The sequence below is a fragment of the Phaethon aethereus genome (assembly GCF_964289735.1).
Source record: "Phaethon aethereus genome assembly, chromosome: 25".
Lineage (NCBI taxonomy): Eukaryota > Metazoa > Chordata > Aves > Phaethontiformes > Phaethontidae > Phaethon > Phaethon aethereus.
Window position 1 is genome coordinate 2,734,172 of NC_138601.1, and position 22,641 is coordinate 2,756,812.

Consider the following 22,641-nt stretch of genomic DNA (forward strand, 5'->3'; position numbering starts at 1 on the left):
CACGTGTATGCTGTAATGGTTGTAATTAGGTTAAAAAATAACTTTACGGAGAAGAGGCATCAGGGTGGGCAGCATCGCCCGGGGAGCTGAATGCTGCTACGGGCAGGTGGCTTAAAGACTCTTCATGTCTCCTGGGTAAAGGCTTTCGCAGGCCACAGTATAATTTTAAACCAGTTATAGAACCTTTGGCCCCAAGCAGAAACGTGCCCTTCCCTCTCCCAGCACCAAAACTCTGGCAAAACCTGCAGAAGAGAGAGTGTGCTCGAGCTCAGAATCCCCCTCAGATCCGTTTTCCTTGTCATCTTCTACATCTTCCCTGCCTGGAAGGGATTTGGGGAGGGATGGGCTTTTTCCCTCTCTCTCAGCTTGGTGGTCTTCCTGATAGAAAATCTGTTTTTTTAATAGAAATAACGAAATAGTTAATGCTGGCAATGGGATGTGAAAGATTCACAGCACTGTCTTAAAAGTCTCCATCATTTACGCTACTTCTATCTTAAAACAAAGTCCTCGAGATCCTCACTGCAGGCTCCAGCTCCCAGCCACGCTCCCAAATGTCGCTGAAGCTGGGATGTTTGAGGAAGACAAATCTTTCCAATTACCGCTCGTGCTGCCAGGCGAGCTCGATTCGAGGCGGTGTTGCCAAACTCTTCCCGCATCAGGTGGCTGCTCCGCACAACACGATACCCTGCTGACGGGGCGTGCAAAGTGCCGTGCCGTGGTGCTGCCCTTCTCCGTCGGCAGCCTCGGCATCTCCGCAGTTAGCTTTTCCCCGGAGCTAACATGGTCTCACTGAGGGGGTGCCGATTCTGCTGGCGGAATTTTTCACAGCTGACAATTTGCTAAACGAAAATCCTGCTCTTTGCTGCTGAGAGAAGAGGGGAGGGCTTGACTCGAAGGCACGTGCGTGCTGGGGATGGAAACGCAAGGCCCTAAGACGGAACCCTCTGCTCTGACACAGAATCACGGAATCACAGAGTGGTTTGGGTGGGAAGGGACCTTTCAAGGCCATCTAGCCCAAGCCCCTGCAGTGAGCAGGGACATCTGCAACCAGAGCAGGTTGCTCAGAGCCCCGTCCAACCTGACCTTGAATGTTTCCAGGGATGGGGCATCTGTCACCTCTCTGGGCAACCTGGGCCAGGGTTTCACCACCCTCAATGTAAAAAATTTCTTCCGTATAGCTAATCTGACACGGCACCTTCTGCTCCGATACTGACTTCCTCCATGACCTTTGGCAAGTCACTTGTCCTCCCTGGGGTAACCCAGCATCTGTGAGCTGCCTGCCAGGTGCTGGCATGGGAAGGGCTCCCGTATGCAGCCGTTGTGGGGGATAACCAGCCACTAGCCTTAACCCCAGGGCCGCATCCAGACCCCACTGCTGTGTGCTGCATCTGCCACTGGCAGCTACGGCCATGGGGCTGAGCCCAGCGCCGCTGCCTCGGTGTGTGGAGATCCCCAGGCTGCTTCAGGAGATGCCCCCGGAAGAGAAGATAGAGAAGGCATTCAATACCCAGTAATTACTGCCAACAGTAATTAATCAGTTTTCCATCCTCCCAGATCCTTTATCTCGCAGCGTGCCCCATGTAAGCAGTGCCGAATGCTGCTGGGTCCCCTGGGACGGCGGAAAGCAGCTCTGGAGCAAGGTGAAGACACTGGGGACGCATGGAAGGGCTTGTGTCAAGGGAACAGGCATGAAAAATGCCCATTATGGGTTTCCAAGCCTGTGTCTACTTTCAACTTCAGCAGTTGCTGCCTCAGCCCCCGAAAAGCCCTTTGCCTTCGCTGTTAGTAAGGTGTCACGCTCCAAACGGGAGCCCTGCGTGTTGATAAAGCTGCTCATTTTCTCCAGCCCACCGGACTTCCCACGAGACACGAACCAACAGCAGCGAAACATTTCTCTGCTTTAATTGAGAAGTTTCCACCTGGCGCTCGCCCACCGGGAACCCACACCGTTCGTTATCTCCTGGATGATTACACACAAGCGCGTCGTAATGAAGAAGAAAAGATCTGCATCCAGGCTCGCTGAAATGCAGCATCTTCAGGTGTACTTTGGTACCTGGTGGTCATGGAGAGATGACTTAAGGATATATTTGGTGGCGAGTTCCTCTCATTGCTCTGAGCCGAAGTGTAACGACTGTAGCTCTGATCTCCACGGAGGTTTAATCAGAGCAAAGCCTCCAACAGCTCATGTTCGCTTTCCTCAACTTGATTTATGTCTCATTTGAGGGTGGATGCAAGAGCAGGGAGGAAAATGAGAGAGGCAATGAGGCAGGAGGGCTAGGAATGAAAGCACCGCGGCCAAACTGGCGGAAAAAATTAATCTGCTGACTGGCTTTCCTAACCAGGATTTGGGTCTAATGACACTTCGTCACATCGCATCCATCCACACTGTGATGATGTGTCACCATCGGGGCTCAGGGAGGGCGATGCATCCCGAGCCATGAGCATCCCACCACAGTTTATAATAGATAATGTGACTATTTCTGTGTTACCTGAAAGGATTCATGCTGATCTACATAATGAAACACTCTCGTCTCTTTTTATATCCTTGAAGTGTGAGAGCCTTTTGGCAAAAAGCATCCTTGCTCGGAGGGTTGGAAGGTACCCAACACATTGAGCGACTGCCACAGCGGAACCGTAACCACGGAAGAGCAAGGCAGGGCAATTTCCAGGGACGAAGTCCCTTCTGTGGCCAAAATTACAAGGATTGTGGGCAATGCATGGGAAGCAACGCTGAAAAACCTGCCCTCAACCCAATCAATTCGAAGCAAGGCATAAATATAGCTGTTAATGATGAAGATGCCTCTCAAAGGGCATCGGTACGTAGAAGCAACCTCTCATATGGACCCACTGGAGGGGTCTTGGTGTGTAAATGAAATTTAGGACTGACTTACCCTTTGCTCTTGGGTGGCCACAAAGGTCTGGAATCCAGGAGCCACCCCAAACCCCAGCTCCTGGACGAAAGGCGGCTCAGACTGGCTGTGGATCTGGACTTTGACTCCAGCCTCGAACGTTGTCTCCTCTGAAAGAAGGAGGGGGAAGGTTAGCGGGCTGTAGCGGGTGGGATGGTGTCCACTGGTGTGGGTTTGTTTGCCCCTCTGTGGAAAATTGTATCTGGTCAATCTCTGCTGCTCAAAAGCAGGAGCTGAGCAGTTGGGAGTGCTCCGCCTGGATAATCGGACTTCTGGGCATCAAGGAAGGAAACCCAGCAGCAGCGTTTGCGGTGAGCAGAGCACAGCTGGGACCCAGCCCAAATCACCACTGCTGTCCAGTGGGGCCAAGAGCATCTCCAGGCTCCCGGTCCTTACACTGCTACCCAGCCCAAGGGCTCACCCTCCCCGTAACGCAGAGATGCATGATTTCTCCAGCTTGGCCCCTACTTCCAAGCTATGGAAAACATCTACTTTCTAGCTGGTACTTAGTTACAGAATTTTAAATGCATTCCCTTATTACTAAAACAAATAAACACCTCCTTCCCCCAAACAGAGACGTTCCTACTATCCATAACGTCTCCAATGCCGAAAGCATCGTGCACCCCATGTCCGCTGCCCCATCTCTGACACAGCCTGAGGCCACTTGGGAGACAACACAGGTAATTAAATAGTGAAAAAAGTGTGTTAAATTCAAAGCAGCTCATGTTTTCGGCAGCTGAAGTTGCTCCAAGCCGGACAAAAGTATTTTTCAGTGCATGAGCTCAGACACATCACCGAGTTAAGGGTGATGCAAGGTTTCCACACCCCAAATCTGTGCTGAATACCAAGTAACTTGAGGTCAGTCCCTCTCTTCCACTAGAAGCTAAAACCAACTTGAAAAAGACTTTCTGAAGCAGATAATGGGATGCAAATCAGACATGAGCACTCTGGGCTCCGCTACCACACAGGCATCTCACGCAGCTGGGGCGCGTAACCTTCCTCTCTTTAGCGTTGCTGCTACAGTCTCACATCCCAACAAACCAGAGGGAGCATATGGGCCGAAGGGTTGGGGGGCTGATTTGCAAAGAAAGTTGCCAACTATGCATAACCTGGCCTAAAAACTGAGTTACCCACTAATATAAATCCATGCCCGTGGCCAGCAATGCCACCTCTGCATCTAGAGAGCTTCTGTTTAAAGATGAGCCACTCTCTATTTTCTTGCTTACCTATTCCTTGGTATTCTTCTACTATTTTACGATGCATTTTAATCTTTAATCCGAAGCATTGGAAACTCAGCCCCAAGGAATCACAGCCGCGGAGCTGTTAGGCCAGGGGCTGCACGGAGACTCGCAGCGGGTGACAACGGCAGGAGACACCAGACGATGGGGTGACGTGGGCAGAGAAGGACAAGGGAAGAATAAGGCAATACTGGATGACGTGAGGTTTACAGATCTCAGGAACCCGTCGCTTAAGAGGATGCAACCCCGCTGACTCCACCGGGCAGCGAAGGGCTCAGCCGTCCCCCCAGGAGGACCTTCCTGAACCCTGCCCACTCGGTAGCTCCCGAGGCAGACGAAGGCAGAGACTGCGCGGGTGGGAATGGGCTTACGCGTGGATTTGTCAGGCTAAACGAGAGCACCCGGAGTGCTCGGATCGACCTGCTAACCATCCTCCAGGGCTTCAACACTCAGTCACGGCCAGAGCGATGAAGTGATGGTCCAAGAAGGTTGGAGCAGAGACGTCCAGAAACCCCCGGCCAGACATGCTGCTGTCACCTTCATCCCCCGCTGAGCAAACAAGCCCTCGCCGCCAACCACAAACCAAACCACACGTTTCGTTCAGCTTTTGGGCATAAAGAACCTTTAAAAAGCCTCGCTCTGACAGCAAGGCTGCTTTACATGTCGGCTACGTGAAACTTCATGCTCCGCACCTGCAGCGACGCGTCCACCAGCAGCATCTCCACATCTCGAGCACTTCACCTCAGCAGCCTTTGCAGCCCGAGCAGCTGGCGCAGGCTGTTAATTTTTAACCTTTTAAAGCCCAGCTTTTCTATCTAAGGCACGGGAAAACAATTTGGAGATAAGCAGGATTTTTTAAAAGACCTACCTCCCCAGGCCTTGCACACTTCTGTGAAATTCGGGGCCGGGGGAGCTCTCTGCGCGCTTGGTCGGGGCTCAGCGCCAACCAGTCGGAGTTGGACTTTTTAACCAGTCGGAGCCGTATTGATCTGCAAGGCTCGCTGCCGAACAACCACCCCCATCGATGATGCCTCCGGTGCCCACGCTCATCTGCCTGCCTGGGCATCGGCTCTGTGACGCTTCACGCAAGCTAATGATGTGGTTTTGCCTCCTTGTGACAAAAGTGCTTCTGGTATCTAAATACTGTAATGAGTTAGGGCATGCAGCACTGCTAATTGCACGGGGTGGCACGTGGCTCATCTCCTCTGTGATCTGCATCTTCTCTACGGGACACGGGCATAGAAAGTGTGAGTTTATTTTGGCTTTTCCCCATGCTGAAGCCTCCTGGAGCCAGACTGGCATTGACCATCCTTGCTCTTGGCCTCCACTTCTGCTCAAGATCCAAGAACCGTGATGTCGATCACTCCCCACCACCTTCCCGTGATAGGGCCATCGTGAGGAACGCAACCCTATTATTGTGACCCACCATGACAAAAACCTGCCTTGCCTTTGCCCTGCTCGGCTGTAACTGGGCTCCTCTCCTTCCGAGAGATGTCAGATGGATGTCGACATGTCCAAGCTCTCTCGCTGTCTGCTCAAGCCCTGCACCTGCCCACCCACAGGGGTCCCACCTGAGGGTCTCCTCCCTGCCAACACCTCCCCAGCGCTCACCCTCCAAAACACCCCAGCGCTGAGGGTGAATCTGGCTTTTCCTACGACCTTTGGCAATGCAGAGTGTCCCCACCCAACCTCATCGCTGCTCAACCGCACCGCAGCAGCCCCGGGCCCCGCAGCTGATTCAGCACCCCAGTGCCCAAACCCCATGGGCGAACGCACCCCAGAACGGGTTCAAACCCTCTCCCGAGCAGCCACCAACTCCTCCAATTTCGATTCCGATCCTGTTATCCCCCTGTGACGCCCACTCCTACCGATCCCACCCGGCTCCATCGCTTTGCCTGGCGTTGATCCCCTTCCAACCCTTCGGAGGAGATACCATATGCTTCCTTCAGTAATTACCTGACAAGCTGGAGGAGAAAGCTTCTATTTAGTCTAACTTTTTGGGCAACGGGAACTGTTTTATCGAAACATTTTCCATCCGAAATTATTCTGCTTATTTCTGCACCTGCCCCGCGTCTGTTCAGCTCTGACTTAATTCCATGTATTTCCCACGACCGGGTGCTGTGCCCGGGTCCGTCTGTGGGTAAACCCCTGTACATCCGTACCAAGCAAACAAGATATAGCCTGCAAGTATCCATACGAGACTTAAAAGCAAGAGGGTTTGTAATTTTAAACAGAAAATCCTGGCATGTAGTCAGCTGTAACCACGGATGGGGAGGGGAAGGCCTTTTCCATGCCATAGAAGAAACTTTGGTTTTAAAACACACAGTTATTAATTTTCATCATCAATAATAACACGAGCAAAATAAACAGGATTTTATAGAAAAGCTGCCAAAAGGCAGGCAGCATTCATTGTTTTTCCTGCAAGAAACACACGCGAGGATGAAAGTATAAACATGAAACTGGCTTTGAAAAACTGTCACTTCTCCTAAAAATTCATTTTCTACAAAATAGCTGTTTTCCACTAAGAGAGAAAAATTAAAAGCCCAGCTACAAAACCCTCTGATGGAATATGCACGGACCAGTCCTCGTTAGCTGCATCTCCATGCTGGGGCTGGGAAGCATTAGCGCAGGTTAAATACTTGCTGCAAGCGTTAAGCAAAAGGAAGGTCTCCTAGAACCCAGACACTAAAGACCACCTGGTTTTGGGTGCATTTGCGTTTGCTAAAATGAACGTCCCTGGGCACAGCAAACCCAAAAAGGCTCTGCGGCAAACGCTGTCTGTCACCCCAAGACTGGAGAGGCGCAACCAGGGGCATGAGCATCCACGGAGACACGTCCCAGCCATGGTTTTGCCAGTTTTTGCATCATTTTGAATGGCTTCTTCTAGTGGTACCTCCTGGAGGCACAAGGCTGGGTGCCGTTCCAGGCTGTCGCTGCTATTTTTTAAAGCCCGTTTCTCATAATCACCCATCAATGGGGCAAAAAATAACCCTAAAAGCCCTTTGATCGGCTCAGATGCCAGAAAAACATTAAAAATAAATTCCAGTGAGTTGGGGTTTGGTTTGTACCTGACAGTTTTTAAACTGCTTTTGTGACGTTGGGAAGCCCAACCACAGACCTTCACTCAATCTCCAGTCCCACTCTTCAGAGGACAGTGCCTGTAATTCATGTTTTAATTCATTTCTTAGTGCATCCCGGGTTGGGAATAGAGCAAAAACTCCTTGATGACTGCACTTTTAAATACATTAATATACACTACTGTACGCAGGACAGTGTTTCCAAACAAATCCTGAGCTGCTCTTTTCACTGAAGGATTAGAGTAGCGTTAATTAAATTGGGGATTAATTCAGCATGTGCTTCAAACTGGCTGCAGAGTATTATATGTTGCAGACTGCACAGCTTTCTATTTCTGGTCTTGGCTTTCCGTGACTTCGCTGGGACTTTCTGCTTAGAGCATCACTCGAAAAATCTTAATAAAGCTCCAGCTGACTGTACGCTCGGGTGCGGACTACAAAGTTCATCCCTGTGAATACGCAAGAAGCGGCAATTAAAATAAGAAATGCTGCCAAAGGCACGGAGCTACCCTTCTCCCTCTGCCTTATTACGACCAAACTGATCCACTTCTCTCTGGCAATTAACATCTGAAGCTGTGCTCGGAACTAATTTATTGGGAATTGAAGATACAGCCCGAGTCACGGGTTGTTTCTCGCTGTAGCCGTCATCTGCCGGCTCTGCCAGCGGCACCAACAGCTCCATGGAAGATACTCCTGCTTGGAGGAAACCAAAGCAGATCCTACACGGCTCTGAGAAAAGCAGATGGTATTTTTCAGCTGGTTCACATTATGACTGTATTAGAAGGTGGCCTGAAGGTTTATTTTGGGTAATAAGCCTTCTCCTGTGCTGTGCAGAAGTAAGCACAGAGCTCGGAGGTTTGGGTTCTCCCCAGACTCTTGTTGTCCTTTGCCTCAGTCTCCCCAACTGTAAAATGGGAGCAATGTTGCTACTTAACTCCTCGGGTTGCAGAGTCACCAGCCTCTTCTATGCTCTGCAAAGCGCAATTCAACCCCGCAGGGGTTATTACTGAGGTGCAAAGGGAGGGACTATCTCATGGGGTCAGCATCCTCAAGGGGTAAGGGCAGCACCAGGCGCAACATCTGGGAGGAAGTACAGATGTTCACCCCTGTGCTGGCTGCACTGCATCCGTGGCTTCTTGTCTCCCTCGGGGAGGAAGGCTCCCCAGGAGCAGGGGGGCTGCTGCAGCAGCACAGACGTAGCCAGAAGATGCTGTGAGATGTCGAGGTTCATCTCCAGTTTTTACTGAGATGCTCAGTATCACCATGGAAACAACGCGCATCAGAGCAAGTGCTCCTCCACCTCCAGCGTCGGTCCCCAGGGCGGGCTGGCACCCCCAGCACCAGGGCCGCGCACCCCGAGTTGCTCTGGGTGTGCAAACAGTATGGCCATGTCCCCATTCCCACCAACCCAGTGACTCCCTAAATCACTCCTGCATCCCTCCCGCGCGCCTCCCATTTAGCTCAGCAGCACGTGGGACCTGGCTGCATGTCCTCAGATTACCCACCGGGGTCTGTGCCCACAGCTCAGCACCTCCTGAGCACGTTGGGCTCATCACACCAGTGGGGCAACTGGCACCCGCAGTGACCCAGAGGATGTGCCTTGTGGTCCCACACTGGGGGAAGTCAACTGCTGCTTCAGTCAGACTATATCTGTGCAGAAATCTTAAACAAATGCCTAACATTCATATTTTTCCTAGACGAGAATTTATACGTGCAAAAAACCCACCCAAATCACCATGGAAATGTAATACTAAGAAAGCAGGACCTGCAAGCCTACCATGAGAAAATGTGGACTTATAAAGAAACCAGTTTAACATCAGCAAAACCAGTTTTGCTCCCCTGTGCGTGCTCTCATTTCTGTGGAAGCCTCGTGTTTTGCTTCACTTAAAGTTGCTTGGTAACGGGAGTAAGTGATGCTGAAATAAGAGTATTCACAACAGGGCTTGGGGAGGTTTGATAGCATCCGTCTGACAGGCGACCGAGTCAACGCAACTTTCCCCACTGAAAACCAGTCGCTCGAAATTTATCCTGTGTATTTTGCTATCACGGGCTATGCTTTGGCTGCTGTTTTGGGAGCAATCAGGGACTACGAATTTCCCCACGGATGAAAATGAGATGTCTACTACCGGCTCTGGCAGCCGCTGGGAAAAATACCATGCGTCCTGCTCGGATGCGGCAGGAGCAAGAGTCCCAGCGGGGCTGTGCAGAGCGAGCGTGAACCCAGCCTGGCTGCTCACCTGCACTTAAGAGGGTTTAATCTAATTAAAATAAATGTACAGAAGCCACCGTGTGAGGGTGGCCAAGGGAGTGGGGAGCCCGTCGTGGTCTCGTCCATCTGGCCAAATTTCGGAGGGGTCCAGCTGCTCCTAGGTGCCAGCGCTGGCCCAAAGGAATGGGGATAAGTTGCTGCTGGAGAAGACAAAAATGTTGTAGGACGAGGGGTATATTGCATTTAGGGTGGGGGTGATAGGATGGAAAGTCCTATAATCTCCAGGTTATAGTCCTACATAGAGGACTGATGGAGACCACCCAGCCCTTTACTCTTAAGGACAGGGCCCTCAACCTTGTCCCCTTTATGCTGGGACATAAAAGGCAGGCCATCACCTCCAAGGCCATTCCCCTTTGCAACCTTTTGAGCGCACGAAAAACGCCATCTTTTCTCTCCAATGTGATCTCCTTGCCAGGGTCTACGCCGGGGTCTCATGGATGCTGCAGTGACACCCCTGGGGTCCCTGCTGCTGCTGGAGGACTCCCTGCTGCTGACAGCACCAATACAAGCTCCGGACGAGCCCTGTGCCCAGCTCTGGACACTTAAATCTATCTTCAGGCTTCTCCTGTCACCCAAGGAGTGAGGCAGAGTGATTCACCCCACCCCAGGGAGAGGTCTACAGCAGGAAGAGTCACCTCCAAGGTGTTGCGACTTCCCTCCACCGAGCCAAGGCAACTCCTTAATCTCCATAAGCAGCTACAAGAGGATCAGGTAAGCACAACCGAGCCCCAATGGGAAATTCAGGCGTCCCCTTTTCAGAGCTAAGGAAGTCAACAGAGGTAACCAGCTTCTCTCTCTACAAACTCTTCCCCGTAGCTATGAAATCAAACCTTGCTGCTTCAAAGCGCTGCTGACAACCTGCAACAGGGACTTCATGTTCCCCTGGTCCTCTGGAATAATCAGTGTCAGGATGAAATGGGGGGAAAAGGATCATGGTGGACCTGGTGGACCAACTCCTTCTCTCTCATGGAGGTGGGAAGTGATCTAAGACCCCCTTAAACATCACCCATAGGCGGACAACCCAGGTAGACGTGGCTCCAGCACATCAGTGATGATCTCAAGGCTGCTGGAGGCTTTGATGGTGACAGAGAGCAGATGAAGAACACCACGGAAGCACCGTGTGACAAGCTCCACTATACCAAGTCATTAAGTACGTCATGTACAAGGTTAAAGATTTATTCTGGGAAAACAAACCCAAAAGCCTTGCACCTGAAAGAGTTACGAGCATGAAAGGCCACCAGCTTTTGTTAAAGGCAAGCGAGGTCTACAGAGGTAAAGCAATTCTTCCTCTTTATCTCTTGGGATACAGTCAGAGTATTTCAGAGGGTTTTTTGGTTTTTTTACTCTTTTTCTTCTTTTTCAATGGAAGATTACTTTGAAAAACCTCATCCTGTATCTGAAAGGTGCTGACAACTCAGCTCTCAGGGCTGCGTCCCAGCCTCAGCTGCTCCGCCAAGGGGATGGGACCCTGTCACCCCGATGTCCCCACGAAATGACACCTCGTTTGTTGTTTCTCTGCAAGAAACAATGGCAGGAAGGGATTTGTACAAAAAGAAGAGAAGAAGAACAGAAGAGGAGAGAGGAGAACTTTCTGCCTGCAGAAGAGAGGCTGAAAAGGAGAGATTTGGGAAGGGCAGGAGATGGGCTGTGCACCCCTCTCTCTCCCCACAGCCCAAAGGCTGGAAAAGGAGCAACAAAGCCTCTGCCGTCTAATCCCAAGGGATGAGGGCACAGAGCTGACGCTTTCACCGGGCACCGCTGGGATTTAACCAGTGTGCGATTCCCACAGTGTAAGCTGGGATCATTGATACGGGATATAAACCCCGAAACACGAGCTAACGCTCCGGGATACACGGCAACAACTACACCTAGCTGGGACCCAAAGCCTTCCTACCAGCAATTCATTACTTAATCCCCCACTAAGCATTTATTTGGGTATCTTCTACTTAATTTCCCAGTCACGGTGCTGGAAGAGGCAGGAGATGGGCCACGATCGAGCTCCTTCACTGCAAAAGGCAAGCCCGGAGTAGAGGTTTTTCCCTGCTCGCTCCATTCCAAACTCTTTGTAAAGCGCAGCCGCAATTCATTACTCACCAAGTAACAGAAGGTGTTATAACAAACTACATTAAGCATATCTGCTATTTTTAGTTAAGCATATTGCATTTGCATACTAAATCTGAGAGGCCATATGTCTCAACGTATATTATTAAAAAGCTCCTTACATAATATACGGGGCAGGAGAAACCGGCAGGTCTCCAGCAAGCCGAGCCCAGAGCTGTTAAAGCGGTTTTGCTGGACGGCAAGGAGCCAGCAAATGAATAATTCAGTTCTTTGCTTCTCTCCTATTAAGCTTAAGCTTTAATCATTAAAGTGGGGAAACAAGTGTCTTGTAACCTGCTTTACTGGCGGGGTCATGCCAGGGCAGGGAGGGTCGCTCCTGCCAGGTTATGCTGCTTATACGATCACTTCTTGGTGAGGAAGGACAATAAATTCTCTTCCCACCTCGGCATCCTTTGGGAATCACGTGCAGCAGGGAAGGGCGGCTGCGGGAGGGAGGATAGCCAAAAAATCAGGGGGGTGGTTGGGGCCACCCTGACATCTCCTCCGTCCCTGGGAGCTGCTGCCAGAAATACGGAGTGAGGAAGAGAGAGATACTCCCTCCAGAGGGGAGAAATCTTCCCCCCACCCAGAGCCGGGGGTGCTGGCCCCCCGGGCCACCCGTCTGCCAGCTTTCACTCCGGCAAGCTGCTGCCACCGCAGGGACAAAAATGATTCAAAATAAATAAAAAAAACTAAGAAAGGATACGTTTTAAAGGTGTGGAAGCAGTTCTTGCCCATCCCTCCCCTCCTCCAGGAGCCTCACCGCTTCCCGCAAAACAACTTGAAATATTAAACGGTGGAAGAGCTGCTGCTAATCTTGGCTGGTAGCGGAGCCAGATGGAAGCAGATTTCCCAGTGCCAAGGCTGGGTCCTGGCTCTGCTGCTGCACCTCTCGGGGCGGAGGGATGGATGGATGGATGGATGGATGGACGGACGGAGGGGACCGGGACGCCTTGGAGGCTGAGCCCGGGACCCCATCCAGCTTTTGGTATTGACGAAAGGGAGATGTCATCTCCATGTACTTGGTAGAGGAGTCAGCAGGACGTAGTTTCTCACACTGGAGGTCCAAAGAGGTGCCAGGGAGATCTTCCAGCTCGGAGCACCGCGAGCCCCTAGGAAGCCCCTCTGCATCCCAGCACCCCTCCGGGAATGTGGGTCCCATAGGAAGGCACGACAGTCCCGAAGTGGGACAGAAAAAGATTGGGGTGGGTCACCACCCCAAGGTGGTGAGTCACCATCCCAAGGGATGAGCCCATCACCATCACCGCCCTGACTATGGTGAGAGCCTCCATGGGACTGCAAGGTCCACGGAGGTCATCAGACCAAGCTGTGCCAGGTCCAGCTCCTCCGCGGGATCTGTGCTTAATCGTCCAGCTTGGAGGATGCTGCGGAGCTCGCACCGGTCCAGCACCACCGGCAGATAACCAGGCTTCGCTCCCGCTGGGCCTTTATCCTGCAAGGACAAGACTCCTTTTTGCTTCTGCACCCTTTCGGAGAGAAGCAATTTCTCCCTGAAAGCAAAGCCGGGTTGGATAGCAAAACGTGGAGTTCGCGTGCAATTAAATAAAATAATTGTGGGTACAAGGACGTCTGAAGACGGGCGGCGGGCAGAGAGGTTTTCACCATTTTGAGAAACCTTGACTCCGTGCCCTGCCTGAATTGCACTGACAGCTGTGGTTATGTCTATTTAATTTGCATTGCCTATAAATGTCACTGTTTTGAGTGATGTAATTTCAAAGCGCTTTGGTGAACTCGGCAACTAAGTAAACACGTATTTTAATGGAAAAGGATGCGCCTCAGAAGCGGTTTATGATTACAAAATGCCAGGAAAGAGCTAATTATCAGAGTGGGGAAAAAACCCCAAGTATTTTAGTTACCTTGGTGAGAGAAATGCTTCTCCCACTCATGCATTTGAGATTGCAAAGCCTTGTCCAGTAAGGACTGAGACAGACCTGTAACCAACAGCTGACTTTTCTGGAGGTGGGGGAAAAAAAGGAAAAAAGGATAAAAAGAAACCCCAACCCCCTGCTATAACTCAGGGATACAAGGGTGTAAGTCTTGGTCTCGCATCCAAAGCGATGCTTCAGCAACTGGGATACAGGGTATTTTAGAGAGATTTAGGTTTCTTCCACCCGCTTCTACAAGAAGTTTCAGTTCCTCCATGTTTCTTTAAAAAAGTCCCCACCTAGTAATTTTTAACAGCCAAATGGATTTTAGACCTGAACGAAAGAAAAACTAAAGTCTGTGGGCCTGGGGAGTGGAGAATTTCACATTGCCTATTTCTTACCAATTTTTCAGGATTAGGGTTACCGAAGTGGGAAGAGCGGGTGGCTGCAGGAGGTGACGCTCCCCCAGGGTCCCTTCTGCTCCTCCAATCTCAGCTTCCCACCCACAGACCTTCTAAGGTGCCTTCACCGCTCCCGTCATCCGCACACCGAAACCGAACCCTTTTTGCACCAGGAAAGGATCTTCCCTCTCCCTACATGTTCCATCTCCAGCCCAAAGCATCGCTGCTTCCTCTCAGCATCCCCAGCTCCCTCCCTCTGCCCCCCGCAAAGCCCCTGGTGTTACCCCCACCCCAGCCCTCCCTCCTCCCGCCGTCCCCCAACGCCGCATATGGAGGACGCTATATATAAAATATTTGCATTGTGTTGTAGTGCGCTGCCCACGGTAAGGCCGGCGGGGCACAGACAGATCTCACATGGCAGCAGGCAGCCTAATATTTTCCTCTGATAAAAATAACCTGTGAAAATTACATCGCGCGCGGCCTGCAGTGCCGCAATGAATTTTGCTGGAGGGGGGGGAAAAGAAAAAAAAAATAAAAATCAATCAGCGCTGACCTGGAGATTTAAGTGGAAAACGGTGTTGCCGATACCGGAGGTTGCTTCTGAGATGTTGCAAGGCATGGGGAGAAAATGGCAGCACGAGAGAGCAGGCAGGAGGTGAAACACAGCGACGGGATGGAGCATGAGGCATAGCTGGACCCCGCTGCGATCCTGGGGAGATGAGGTGGATTTTGCAAGAGAGACAAAGCAAGGGAAAGGTTCGGCTCCTTGTGTTTTGGCCATCTCAAGAGTTGACCGTCAAGTCTCAGGTGGTCACTATGGTCCCTCCACAGCCCGTGGGCAGGGATGGGTGATTATCTACCTCATCCTTTCAGGGCTGCTTGACTGACTTAGATGAGAAATCTCTTTTTAGTGGGTCATGGAAGGTGGGATGGCTCCACTCCAGCTTTCAGAGCTCAGTCACCCTGTTCATCGCCCAAACCCACCCTCCTGGGTACCAACACACGCAAGCCTGGCGACTCCAAGAGGGTCTTGGTAGTGGAACCTCATCTGAAATATCGTCATCGGTTCTGGTCACCGGAGCCTGATCAATGGAGATGGGGAAAGGAGTGCATCAAAGCTGCTGGGATGAGAAGAGGAGCGGGGAACCCGGCATTTGGGAGGAGTCCAACACAGCTTGGGTTGTGTATCGTCTGGCGAGACGAAGGCTACGAATCTTCTCTATAAATACATCAAAGGCAAACACCAGACGGGAGCAGAGTGTTTCCACCGACAGGAAAATATTTGTTAAAAAAAAAAAAAAATCCAAACTAGGATAAGCTGATGGTGAATATATTTAATCTGGAAATCAAAAGGCCTGGAGCCAACAATACAAGGACTGGAGAAAGTGTATTGCTAGCATGGACAGCTTAAATACCACACTGTGGTCCTGGAGCCAGGGTAAGAACATCTGTTCTTCAAGGACGAGTGTTGCCCTTTCAAAGCCCAAAGGGATTTCGGCTGCAAAGGCCCACGGACAGCCCCACAGCTCACTTCCAGGCTGTACAGTTCATGGTGAAAGGCTGAGGTCCTCCACCGTCCTGGTGGGCACCGTGCTTGACTGCGCCTGCTCTGAACCCACTTTTGCCCCCAGAAAGTGAAACCACTGGGGAGCCGGGCAGGGGACCAGAGCATGGGGTTATGAAGATGCAAAGCTGCCTCCCACATCTCCCCACTCTCACCTGGCCCCAAGATGTCCATCGTTATGTTTTACAGACCCCCAACTCCAAACCCAAGGAAAGATTTTGCCTCTGGAAACTTCAACTCTTGTCCTGGCACGGCGAGAAGGTCCCTGTTCCCATGGGACCCACTCAGCATCCTTACAGCAACAGCCCTGGGCTTGCACAAAATGACCAAATCCAGCCCCCAAAGCTGTCGTCCACTCCTGTCCAAATCCCAGCCCTGCTCCCTTGGCCGCAGCGGCGTAGGATGGAGCCAGAGATGCAAGTGTTCTTGCTTTATGAGTTTGCAGCTTTCATGAGTTCAATACTACCTTGTATCACAGTAATAATGCTTAATTATTGCTTTTATAATTGAAATATTTATGGTAGCCCGTGCCACATTATACAAACAACCCCGTGAGGCCAATACTACCGTTATAGAAATAAATATCTGCACTGAAGGGCATTACGATGAGACACTAAAGATAAATTGTTCCTGGCTCCCAGGATGGAGTATAACGAACTGCTGTGTAACGTTAAAATATGTCGATTTTTCTCTTGGGAACACACTCGGATAAGAGCTTGGAGCGTGCGAAATGCATCTCAATCAGGACATCACTAAAACAGGATTTTTTGCCATTCCCCCCCAGAACCGGATCTGACATCCCTTGTGATGTGGCTACACCACAGAGCTGCTTCAGCCCTAGCCTGGAATGAGATGGGAGTCACATCTCCACGACCGCACGCCTTGGGCGAAGCCACCAGTGAAACAGCCTGGATCACGGAGCAAGCTGGGGGGCCCTTCTGCTCCCCCACTGGCACCAGCAGCCTGGACCAGATTCAGACTCTGTGGCAGGTACTGAAGTGTCACAAAATTAATTAGCTTGGGGAGGACACTGGATGGCTGAAACGCCGGCGTCGGGGGCACAGCGCCGTGGTGCTCAGAACCGCTGGAAAACGGGATTCCTGCCTGAAAGTAAGACTTCCAAAACAACGTCCCTGCGAGCTGAAGGTCTCTTCACACGGAGAAGCAGAGCTGGCTCAGAGCCCCTTTTCTCCAGGCCACTGCATGAATCCTTTGCTCGCTTTGGCTTTTCCCCATAAAGGGAAGGACTTCTGCCTCCAGCTGCCCGGCACATTTCGGGATGTATACAGGGCTCTTTAATAGCAGAAACCTCTTTCACATCCCCGTTTCCAAAGACACCTACTTTGCTTTTCTCAGGCTGACCTTCCACTGGAAGAAAAGAGATTTTTCCTTCTGTACATGTGTATTTGAGAGAAGGCAATGGCAATCACTTCCCTTCTCCGCTGTTCACACTCTACAAAATATCTGAGTAACGACATCATGCAGTATAATTTGTCACTTGGCCAAACTCCGCAGATGGCATTTCCCCCTCTTAATCTTTATAAGCTTCTCCTTAAATAGCAGTAGTGAAGGTAATAACCACAACAAAAATATTAAAATTGATAAACAAAACACAGGCGCCGTCCTCTTTCCTAAAGCTCCCCCGTTTCGCAGGGTGTTTGGTAGCGAAGCACAGATCAGTGGTGGCAACGTGCCAAAGCCAGCCCTCCATAGCCCCGACACGCTTGGGTTTCTTCCCGGGCAGCGGTGCCTCTGCGTACCACGCAGCTCTACAGCAGCTCGTTCTTTATTGCTACGTGGCTTTGCGATCTCACTCCGCTGCCACTGAGCAGGAAAGTCGTCCAGCCCCTTCAGCAGTCACGACCTGGCACGCCTCACTTTGCCAGAAAACGAGACGGCATTAGAAATCTGTCCCGAAGAAGCAGAAGAAAGATGCCAACGTGCCAGCAGCACAGGTGACCTGTAACATCACCCACACATCGCCCTGCAAGGCAGGCAGGGCCAGCTCCTGCCAGGGTCCCCACGGGCGCCACGTGACCTGTTTCAACAGCCGGGGCTGGAAGAGCCCTGGCGGGACCACCAGACCCAGCCTCCTGCCCCAGGGCTGCATCATGGCCACCCCAGCCTCCTCCAACAGACCGTCATCTAGCCTGTCCCTAACGCCTCCAGCGAAGAGCGGTTTCCCTCACTTCATTAGGGGCACGAGGGACAACAGGAGGAGAAGACATCTTTCCAGGGCTTCATGCAGTGTCCTCCTCACCACCCAAGTCCTTCATCTACCCACCACAGCTTGTCCCTCCCTTTCTCCTTAGTCTCTCCCATACCTGAAGACTTACCAGGGTTTCCCCTTCATCCTCTCTAAACCAGACAGTGTCGACTCCCTCCCCACTTCAACCATTCCAAGTGAAGGCCAGCGCTGCTGCAGGTAACGCTGTGCAGCAGAAGACCTCACGTGGTAGCAGGTGCCACCACCGTATCATTGCGATGGCTGAAGCTCTGGCAGCACAGACACAGCAGAGCTGACAAAGACCTTGCAACACTCAAGCTTTTTTCTCCCTTTTCATCTTTCTTCCACATATCTGACCATCATGGATCTAGTAATGACAGCAGCGGCAATGCACTGCTCACACGCTGATGAGAGAAGTGCTTTGACTCTCTCCTCCATAAAAGCCAAATAATTAATCACAACTCTTCTTTTTTTTCCCCTCTGCTCTTCTGTTCTGCTGAGATAGTCTTTACCTGCTCTCCAGCCATAGAAGCATGCTCTAGATGCTCTCTGCCATCTGTGATTCCTTCGAGTCCTTTGTATTACTGCAGCGCGACACAGTATGGCCAGAAACAGCGCGACACAGTACGACACAATCTCTGTGCTCTTCGACAGAGATGCTCAACATGGACCGTTGGCTATTTTGTCTTGTAAACAAGCAAGGAGAGAGATGTAACTGAAAGGACAATGAAAATTTGGTGATGCTGCCCGATGATGAAATGAGATGAGGTAAGGAGCAGCCACCAAGAGTTGCAGGAAACCCTCACGGAGCTGTCCTACACGGTGCGTGGGCACTGGGGCTCCTCAATTTCTTTCATGAAGTCCTGCATTATCTCAGGAAACACAGATTTTATTTGCTCCATATCTCAGGAAAGACAGATTATTTGCTCCTTCAGAGCTGGCCGAAGCAATGACATTTTTAAGAGAAGACTGTTGAGTTCTACTCATGTTGCTCAGCGCAAGTGAAATGCTTCCAGAGCATCCACAGGAGGGGAAAACCTGTCCGCTGTCATCCTCAGCACAGCTTTACACCACGCCAGCACTACAGCAATTTGCCTTAGGAAGCATCTGGGAGGTCTCAAACGTCAACTGCAGCCCGTGTCGCTACGCGCTGGACAAAATCGGAGCAGAACAATGATCCCTGCACCAAAGAGATTAATACAATTAGATTTAATTAGCAATTGCAAAAGACTTTTATCTTCAAAATGCTTTCTAGCCACAAAATCTCCTGGTACCTCCGTGAGATTGATTAGCATGCTCTGAGCTTTTCATCTTCCTGCAGGGAAATTAAGACATTCAAGGAAGGGTCAAGACCAGAGAGGAGGATAATGATCTGGATTATCCTCATGTAGAACCGGTGCATCCAGAGAGCATCCCAAAACCTCACCAGAGTCATCAATACCTCACTCCCAGTGCTCAGAAAAAATAGCAGTAAAAATGTCTGCAGGCATCTTTGCAGGTCCTGGGACAGCAAAGGCAGCAGCCCCCAAACCTTGTCACCTTGGTGCAAGCCACCCGGGCACAGGCTGATGGCCGCAACACAGGCCATGACAGGCTTCTTCTCGTGTCTCCTTACTACCTGACAAATTTGCGCTATTTTGAGCGCTTGTATTTCGTCTACAGACATTTAACTACACACCAGCCACAAAGACTCGACGGAAAGCTGCAGCGTGAAACGCATATTTAATTTTAATTCTGCATGGCATTGCTTTGTAACACGTATCTGTTGATTTTAGGTGCCTTATCTCTGCTTTACCAGATTTCCCAAAGCCAGCTTCTGGTTTTTATTCCTTTAGTTTTGCCTTAAATGAACATTTCCTGACTTTGGGGTTTTTTTTTTTTTGAAAGCTTTTGAAGCATCTACATCCCTTAAAGGATTTTCTCATTAAGTCATTGATACGTACTTAGAGCCTTCAGTTTAACAACAATATGTGACTGGGGACGTCTGACTGTGCTTGCTAATACCAGTCCTACAGAGGATAAAGCCTGGCTGTCGCAGTAGTTCACACACCTTCTCAAGCAGGAGCACAGGCACAGGAGCCGCCTTCCCAGCCACGTCTTAACTGCTCTGCACATACGTGCCTGTATAGGGGACTGGGTGCTGGGAAAGGAGGAGATGAGATACCTGCACCAGACAAGCACTGTGATTTTATTTTAGTTTTGTTTTTTTTTTTTAATTCTGGGTGTTAAACCAGCACAAACTGGACTTGGAGGACGTTGCATGATGTGCTGAATGCACTAGCATGGGTTGAAACGCACTCCTTAGGCGAGCTCATGGACCAGGACCATCAAAAGCTCCCTTGGGTGAGGGCTTGAGGGTGAAGGCTCTGAGACGAAAAGTGCTGGAGAAGGCAAGTTACTCTTACACCCAAGGACCATCAACCCTCCCAAAACCAGAGGGTTGATTGACAGAACAGGGATGCTACTGACCCACCTGCACTGTCTGCTGAGGAAATCCCTTGCAAAAAGCCCACAGGTTTCAGGCTTGTATTCACTTACCAGCTGCCAAAGCTCTTGAGATGTTCTTGATGGCTAAAAAAAGCACCTGTTTGGGGCTCAGAAATCTAAAAGCTTAAAGACTGGCTACAAATGAATGCTTCCCCCTATTTGTTAAGAAGAACCAACCATTTGAGTTTAATAACACATTGAAATCTCTCCCCTGCTCAAGTCTTTTTATCCCACAAGCCGTGTGGGATAGTCAACATCAATCCTTGGGGCAATCCGAGCCTGGATCAGCCCCTGACAATTTCCTGAGCACATGGAAACAACAGTCCCTGCTACGTCGCAAAAGGGAAAAAATAGATTTTTTTAACAACTGCATTGGCTCTCTCCAGCTCCACGATAACATCAAGAGACCCCAGAGAGCAATTCAGCATGAACGGGAGTATATCGGCTATATGACAAGCTTAATGACACAGCCCAGACACAAAAACCTGAGTAACCTTTGAGCTGCCTCTCTTCACTCCAGTGCTATTGATGAGTGTGCTCAGGCAAATATAATTAATTTTTAGTGGCAACCTAATTTTGTGGATGCTCTGGTTGTCAGGGATCTGGTGGAAGGTGGAAATAACATTGACCTTTTCTCCCCAGGAAACCTGGCTAATTGAATGAATTCTTGCTCTCATTAGGAAAAGGTCCAAGATGCAGCACATTTTACACCTCCCTTTAGATGACACCAACCAGCCTCCTAAAGGTCAAGCTGCCTTTGATGAGTTGATCCGAGATCAGAGTTTCCTACTGCAAAAAAGCAATGAGTTCTGGCCTGAACATCTCGGTGTTATTTATGCTCAAGGTCACTGCTGTTTTATAGGTACCGTTTACCTCTTTGGACGTTCAAGTCTTCGGAAGGATGAATCAACCCCGTGTCACTGGGGTTTGGGGTGTTTTTCTATTGCCTCAGCTAATTATTGCTGCCTGGTAATGCCAAGCCTTTGCATCAAGCAGCGTTCTCCCTTTGCAGCGCCAACTGCGGTTCAGCAGAAGTTGTTTCGTGGTAGCATTTAACAGCTTATATTTAAGCGAGAGGAGATTTATGCATGGGAAGCTCTCCTTCATTTTGCAGAAAGGGATATAAGCAGTGAGGATAATTTGACTCTCTAAGGATAAGTTTGATGTCACGCAACAAATTACCATCCTAGTTCAATCTTCTTCATTGCTTTTATGGGCTCTCACTGCAGACTGTAATCTAAAACATTTCTGGCACAGAGGTGTCTGTGCAGACCTCTGAAGACACCGATTACCACCAGGCAAGCTCGTGGTTTCATATACAGCTGATACGCGCGGCTTGCCCCTGCTGATGGGGGACATCAGGTTTACGGCTGTCTTGACTTACCCAGATTTGGATTTTGTGCCTTTCTGGGGCTTGCAAAAGTTGAAATGCAATGCCAGCCGAGATTCACTTCTCTGTTCTGGCTTGTTGGGAGACAAGGTGTTGGGTGCGAGAGGAGCCGGGGAGGGACGTCGACCACCGCTGCCGCAGCACGGCATCACCCCCTCTGTGCGTCGCCGGCAGGCGCTCGGGAGCCGCAGCTAGCGAAGCCCCAGGCACGACAGAGCAAGGCAGCGTGCTGCCACGTCCCCTAAAGACCACGAATAAAGCTGCAGTGAAGATGCCGGTGTGTCTTATCTGGCACTCCTTAATAAAAGATTAGCTGAAGCTAATTGGGAGGGAAAGTTGTTAATTCAGGATCCCGAGATGCTTCTTTTGCAGTAACAGAGGGCATTAACCCAAGCGCCCCGGTTAAACGCCAAGCAAAGCCGACCCCTCCCAGCTCCCCAAGTCCCCGCTGCAGTTTCCAGAGTTCAGTGTCATTTTCTCCATCTTGAGCCATCATGTACACTTATTGCGAATAATAAAAGCCTTTCTGGTCTTTCCTCCTTCCAGAGGGAGCAACATTTCATCTGCCCGTGCTGTTACACGTACACACACGGTTTGTTAATCAGCTGGCGGAAAGGCTCTGAGCCGAAAAGTGCTGGAGAAGGCAAGTTACTCTTACACCCACCTTCTCTTACACACACCTTGCCTTTTTCTTTTGTATTTTAATTGAGAAATGAAGTAGAGGACCAACCCTTCCAAGCCAAACAAGAGTTTCAGCTGCAAAAAAGCTGCCCGAAGGCAGCCGCGGCTGCACGCAGGAGGCAACTGCTCGTAGCATCCCTGTAATGGAAAAGAAACTGCAAAAGCTCTGCGAAGCCCTGGAGTCAGCACTAACACACGGACTCTCAGGAAGCCGTTTCCCGCTTTAGAACGTGCTCAGGGTTTTGCACGAACACGTGTACGGGATATTCCCGTGCAAGCCGTTACCAGTCCTTGCCGTAGCCCACCACCCCACCACGGCGCATACCCACCGCTACCCTTCTTCCATTCCCAAGTCATTTCCTACTGATTTTATATTACAGGTGAGTTTTATGTTCATTATAATTATTCCACTTCG

At 50.5% G+C, this 22,641-nt stretch overlaps 1 protein-coding gene across 1 annotated transcript in view; it reads right to left on the reverse strand.

Annotated features, from left to right (window-relative positions):
• The window catches only part of LOC309413518 (acid-sensing ion channel 2), a 507,892-nt gene that overhangs the window by 18,678 nt on the left and 466,573 nt on the right, over positions 1–22,641 (reverse strand). Inside the window, exon 3 of the mRNA XM_082010670.1 lies at positions 2,892–3,019. Within this exon, the coding sequence (XP_081866796.1) occupies positions 2,892–3,019 (128 nt within the window). The remainder of the gene's footprint in view (positions 1–2,891; positions 3,020–22,641) is intronic.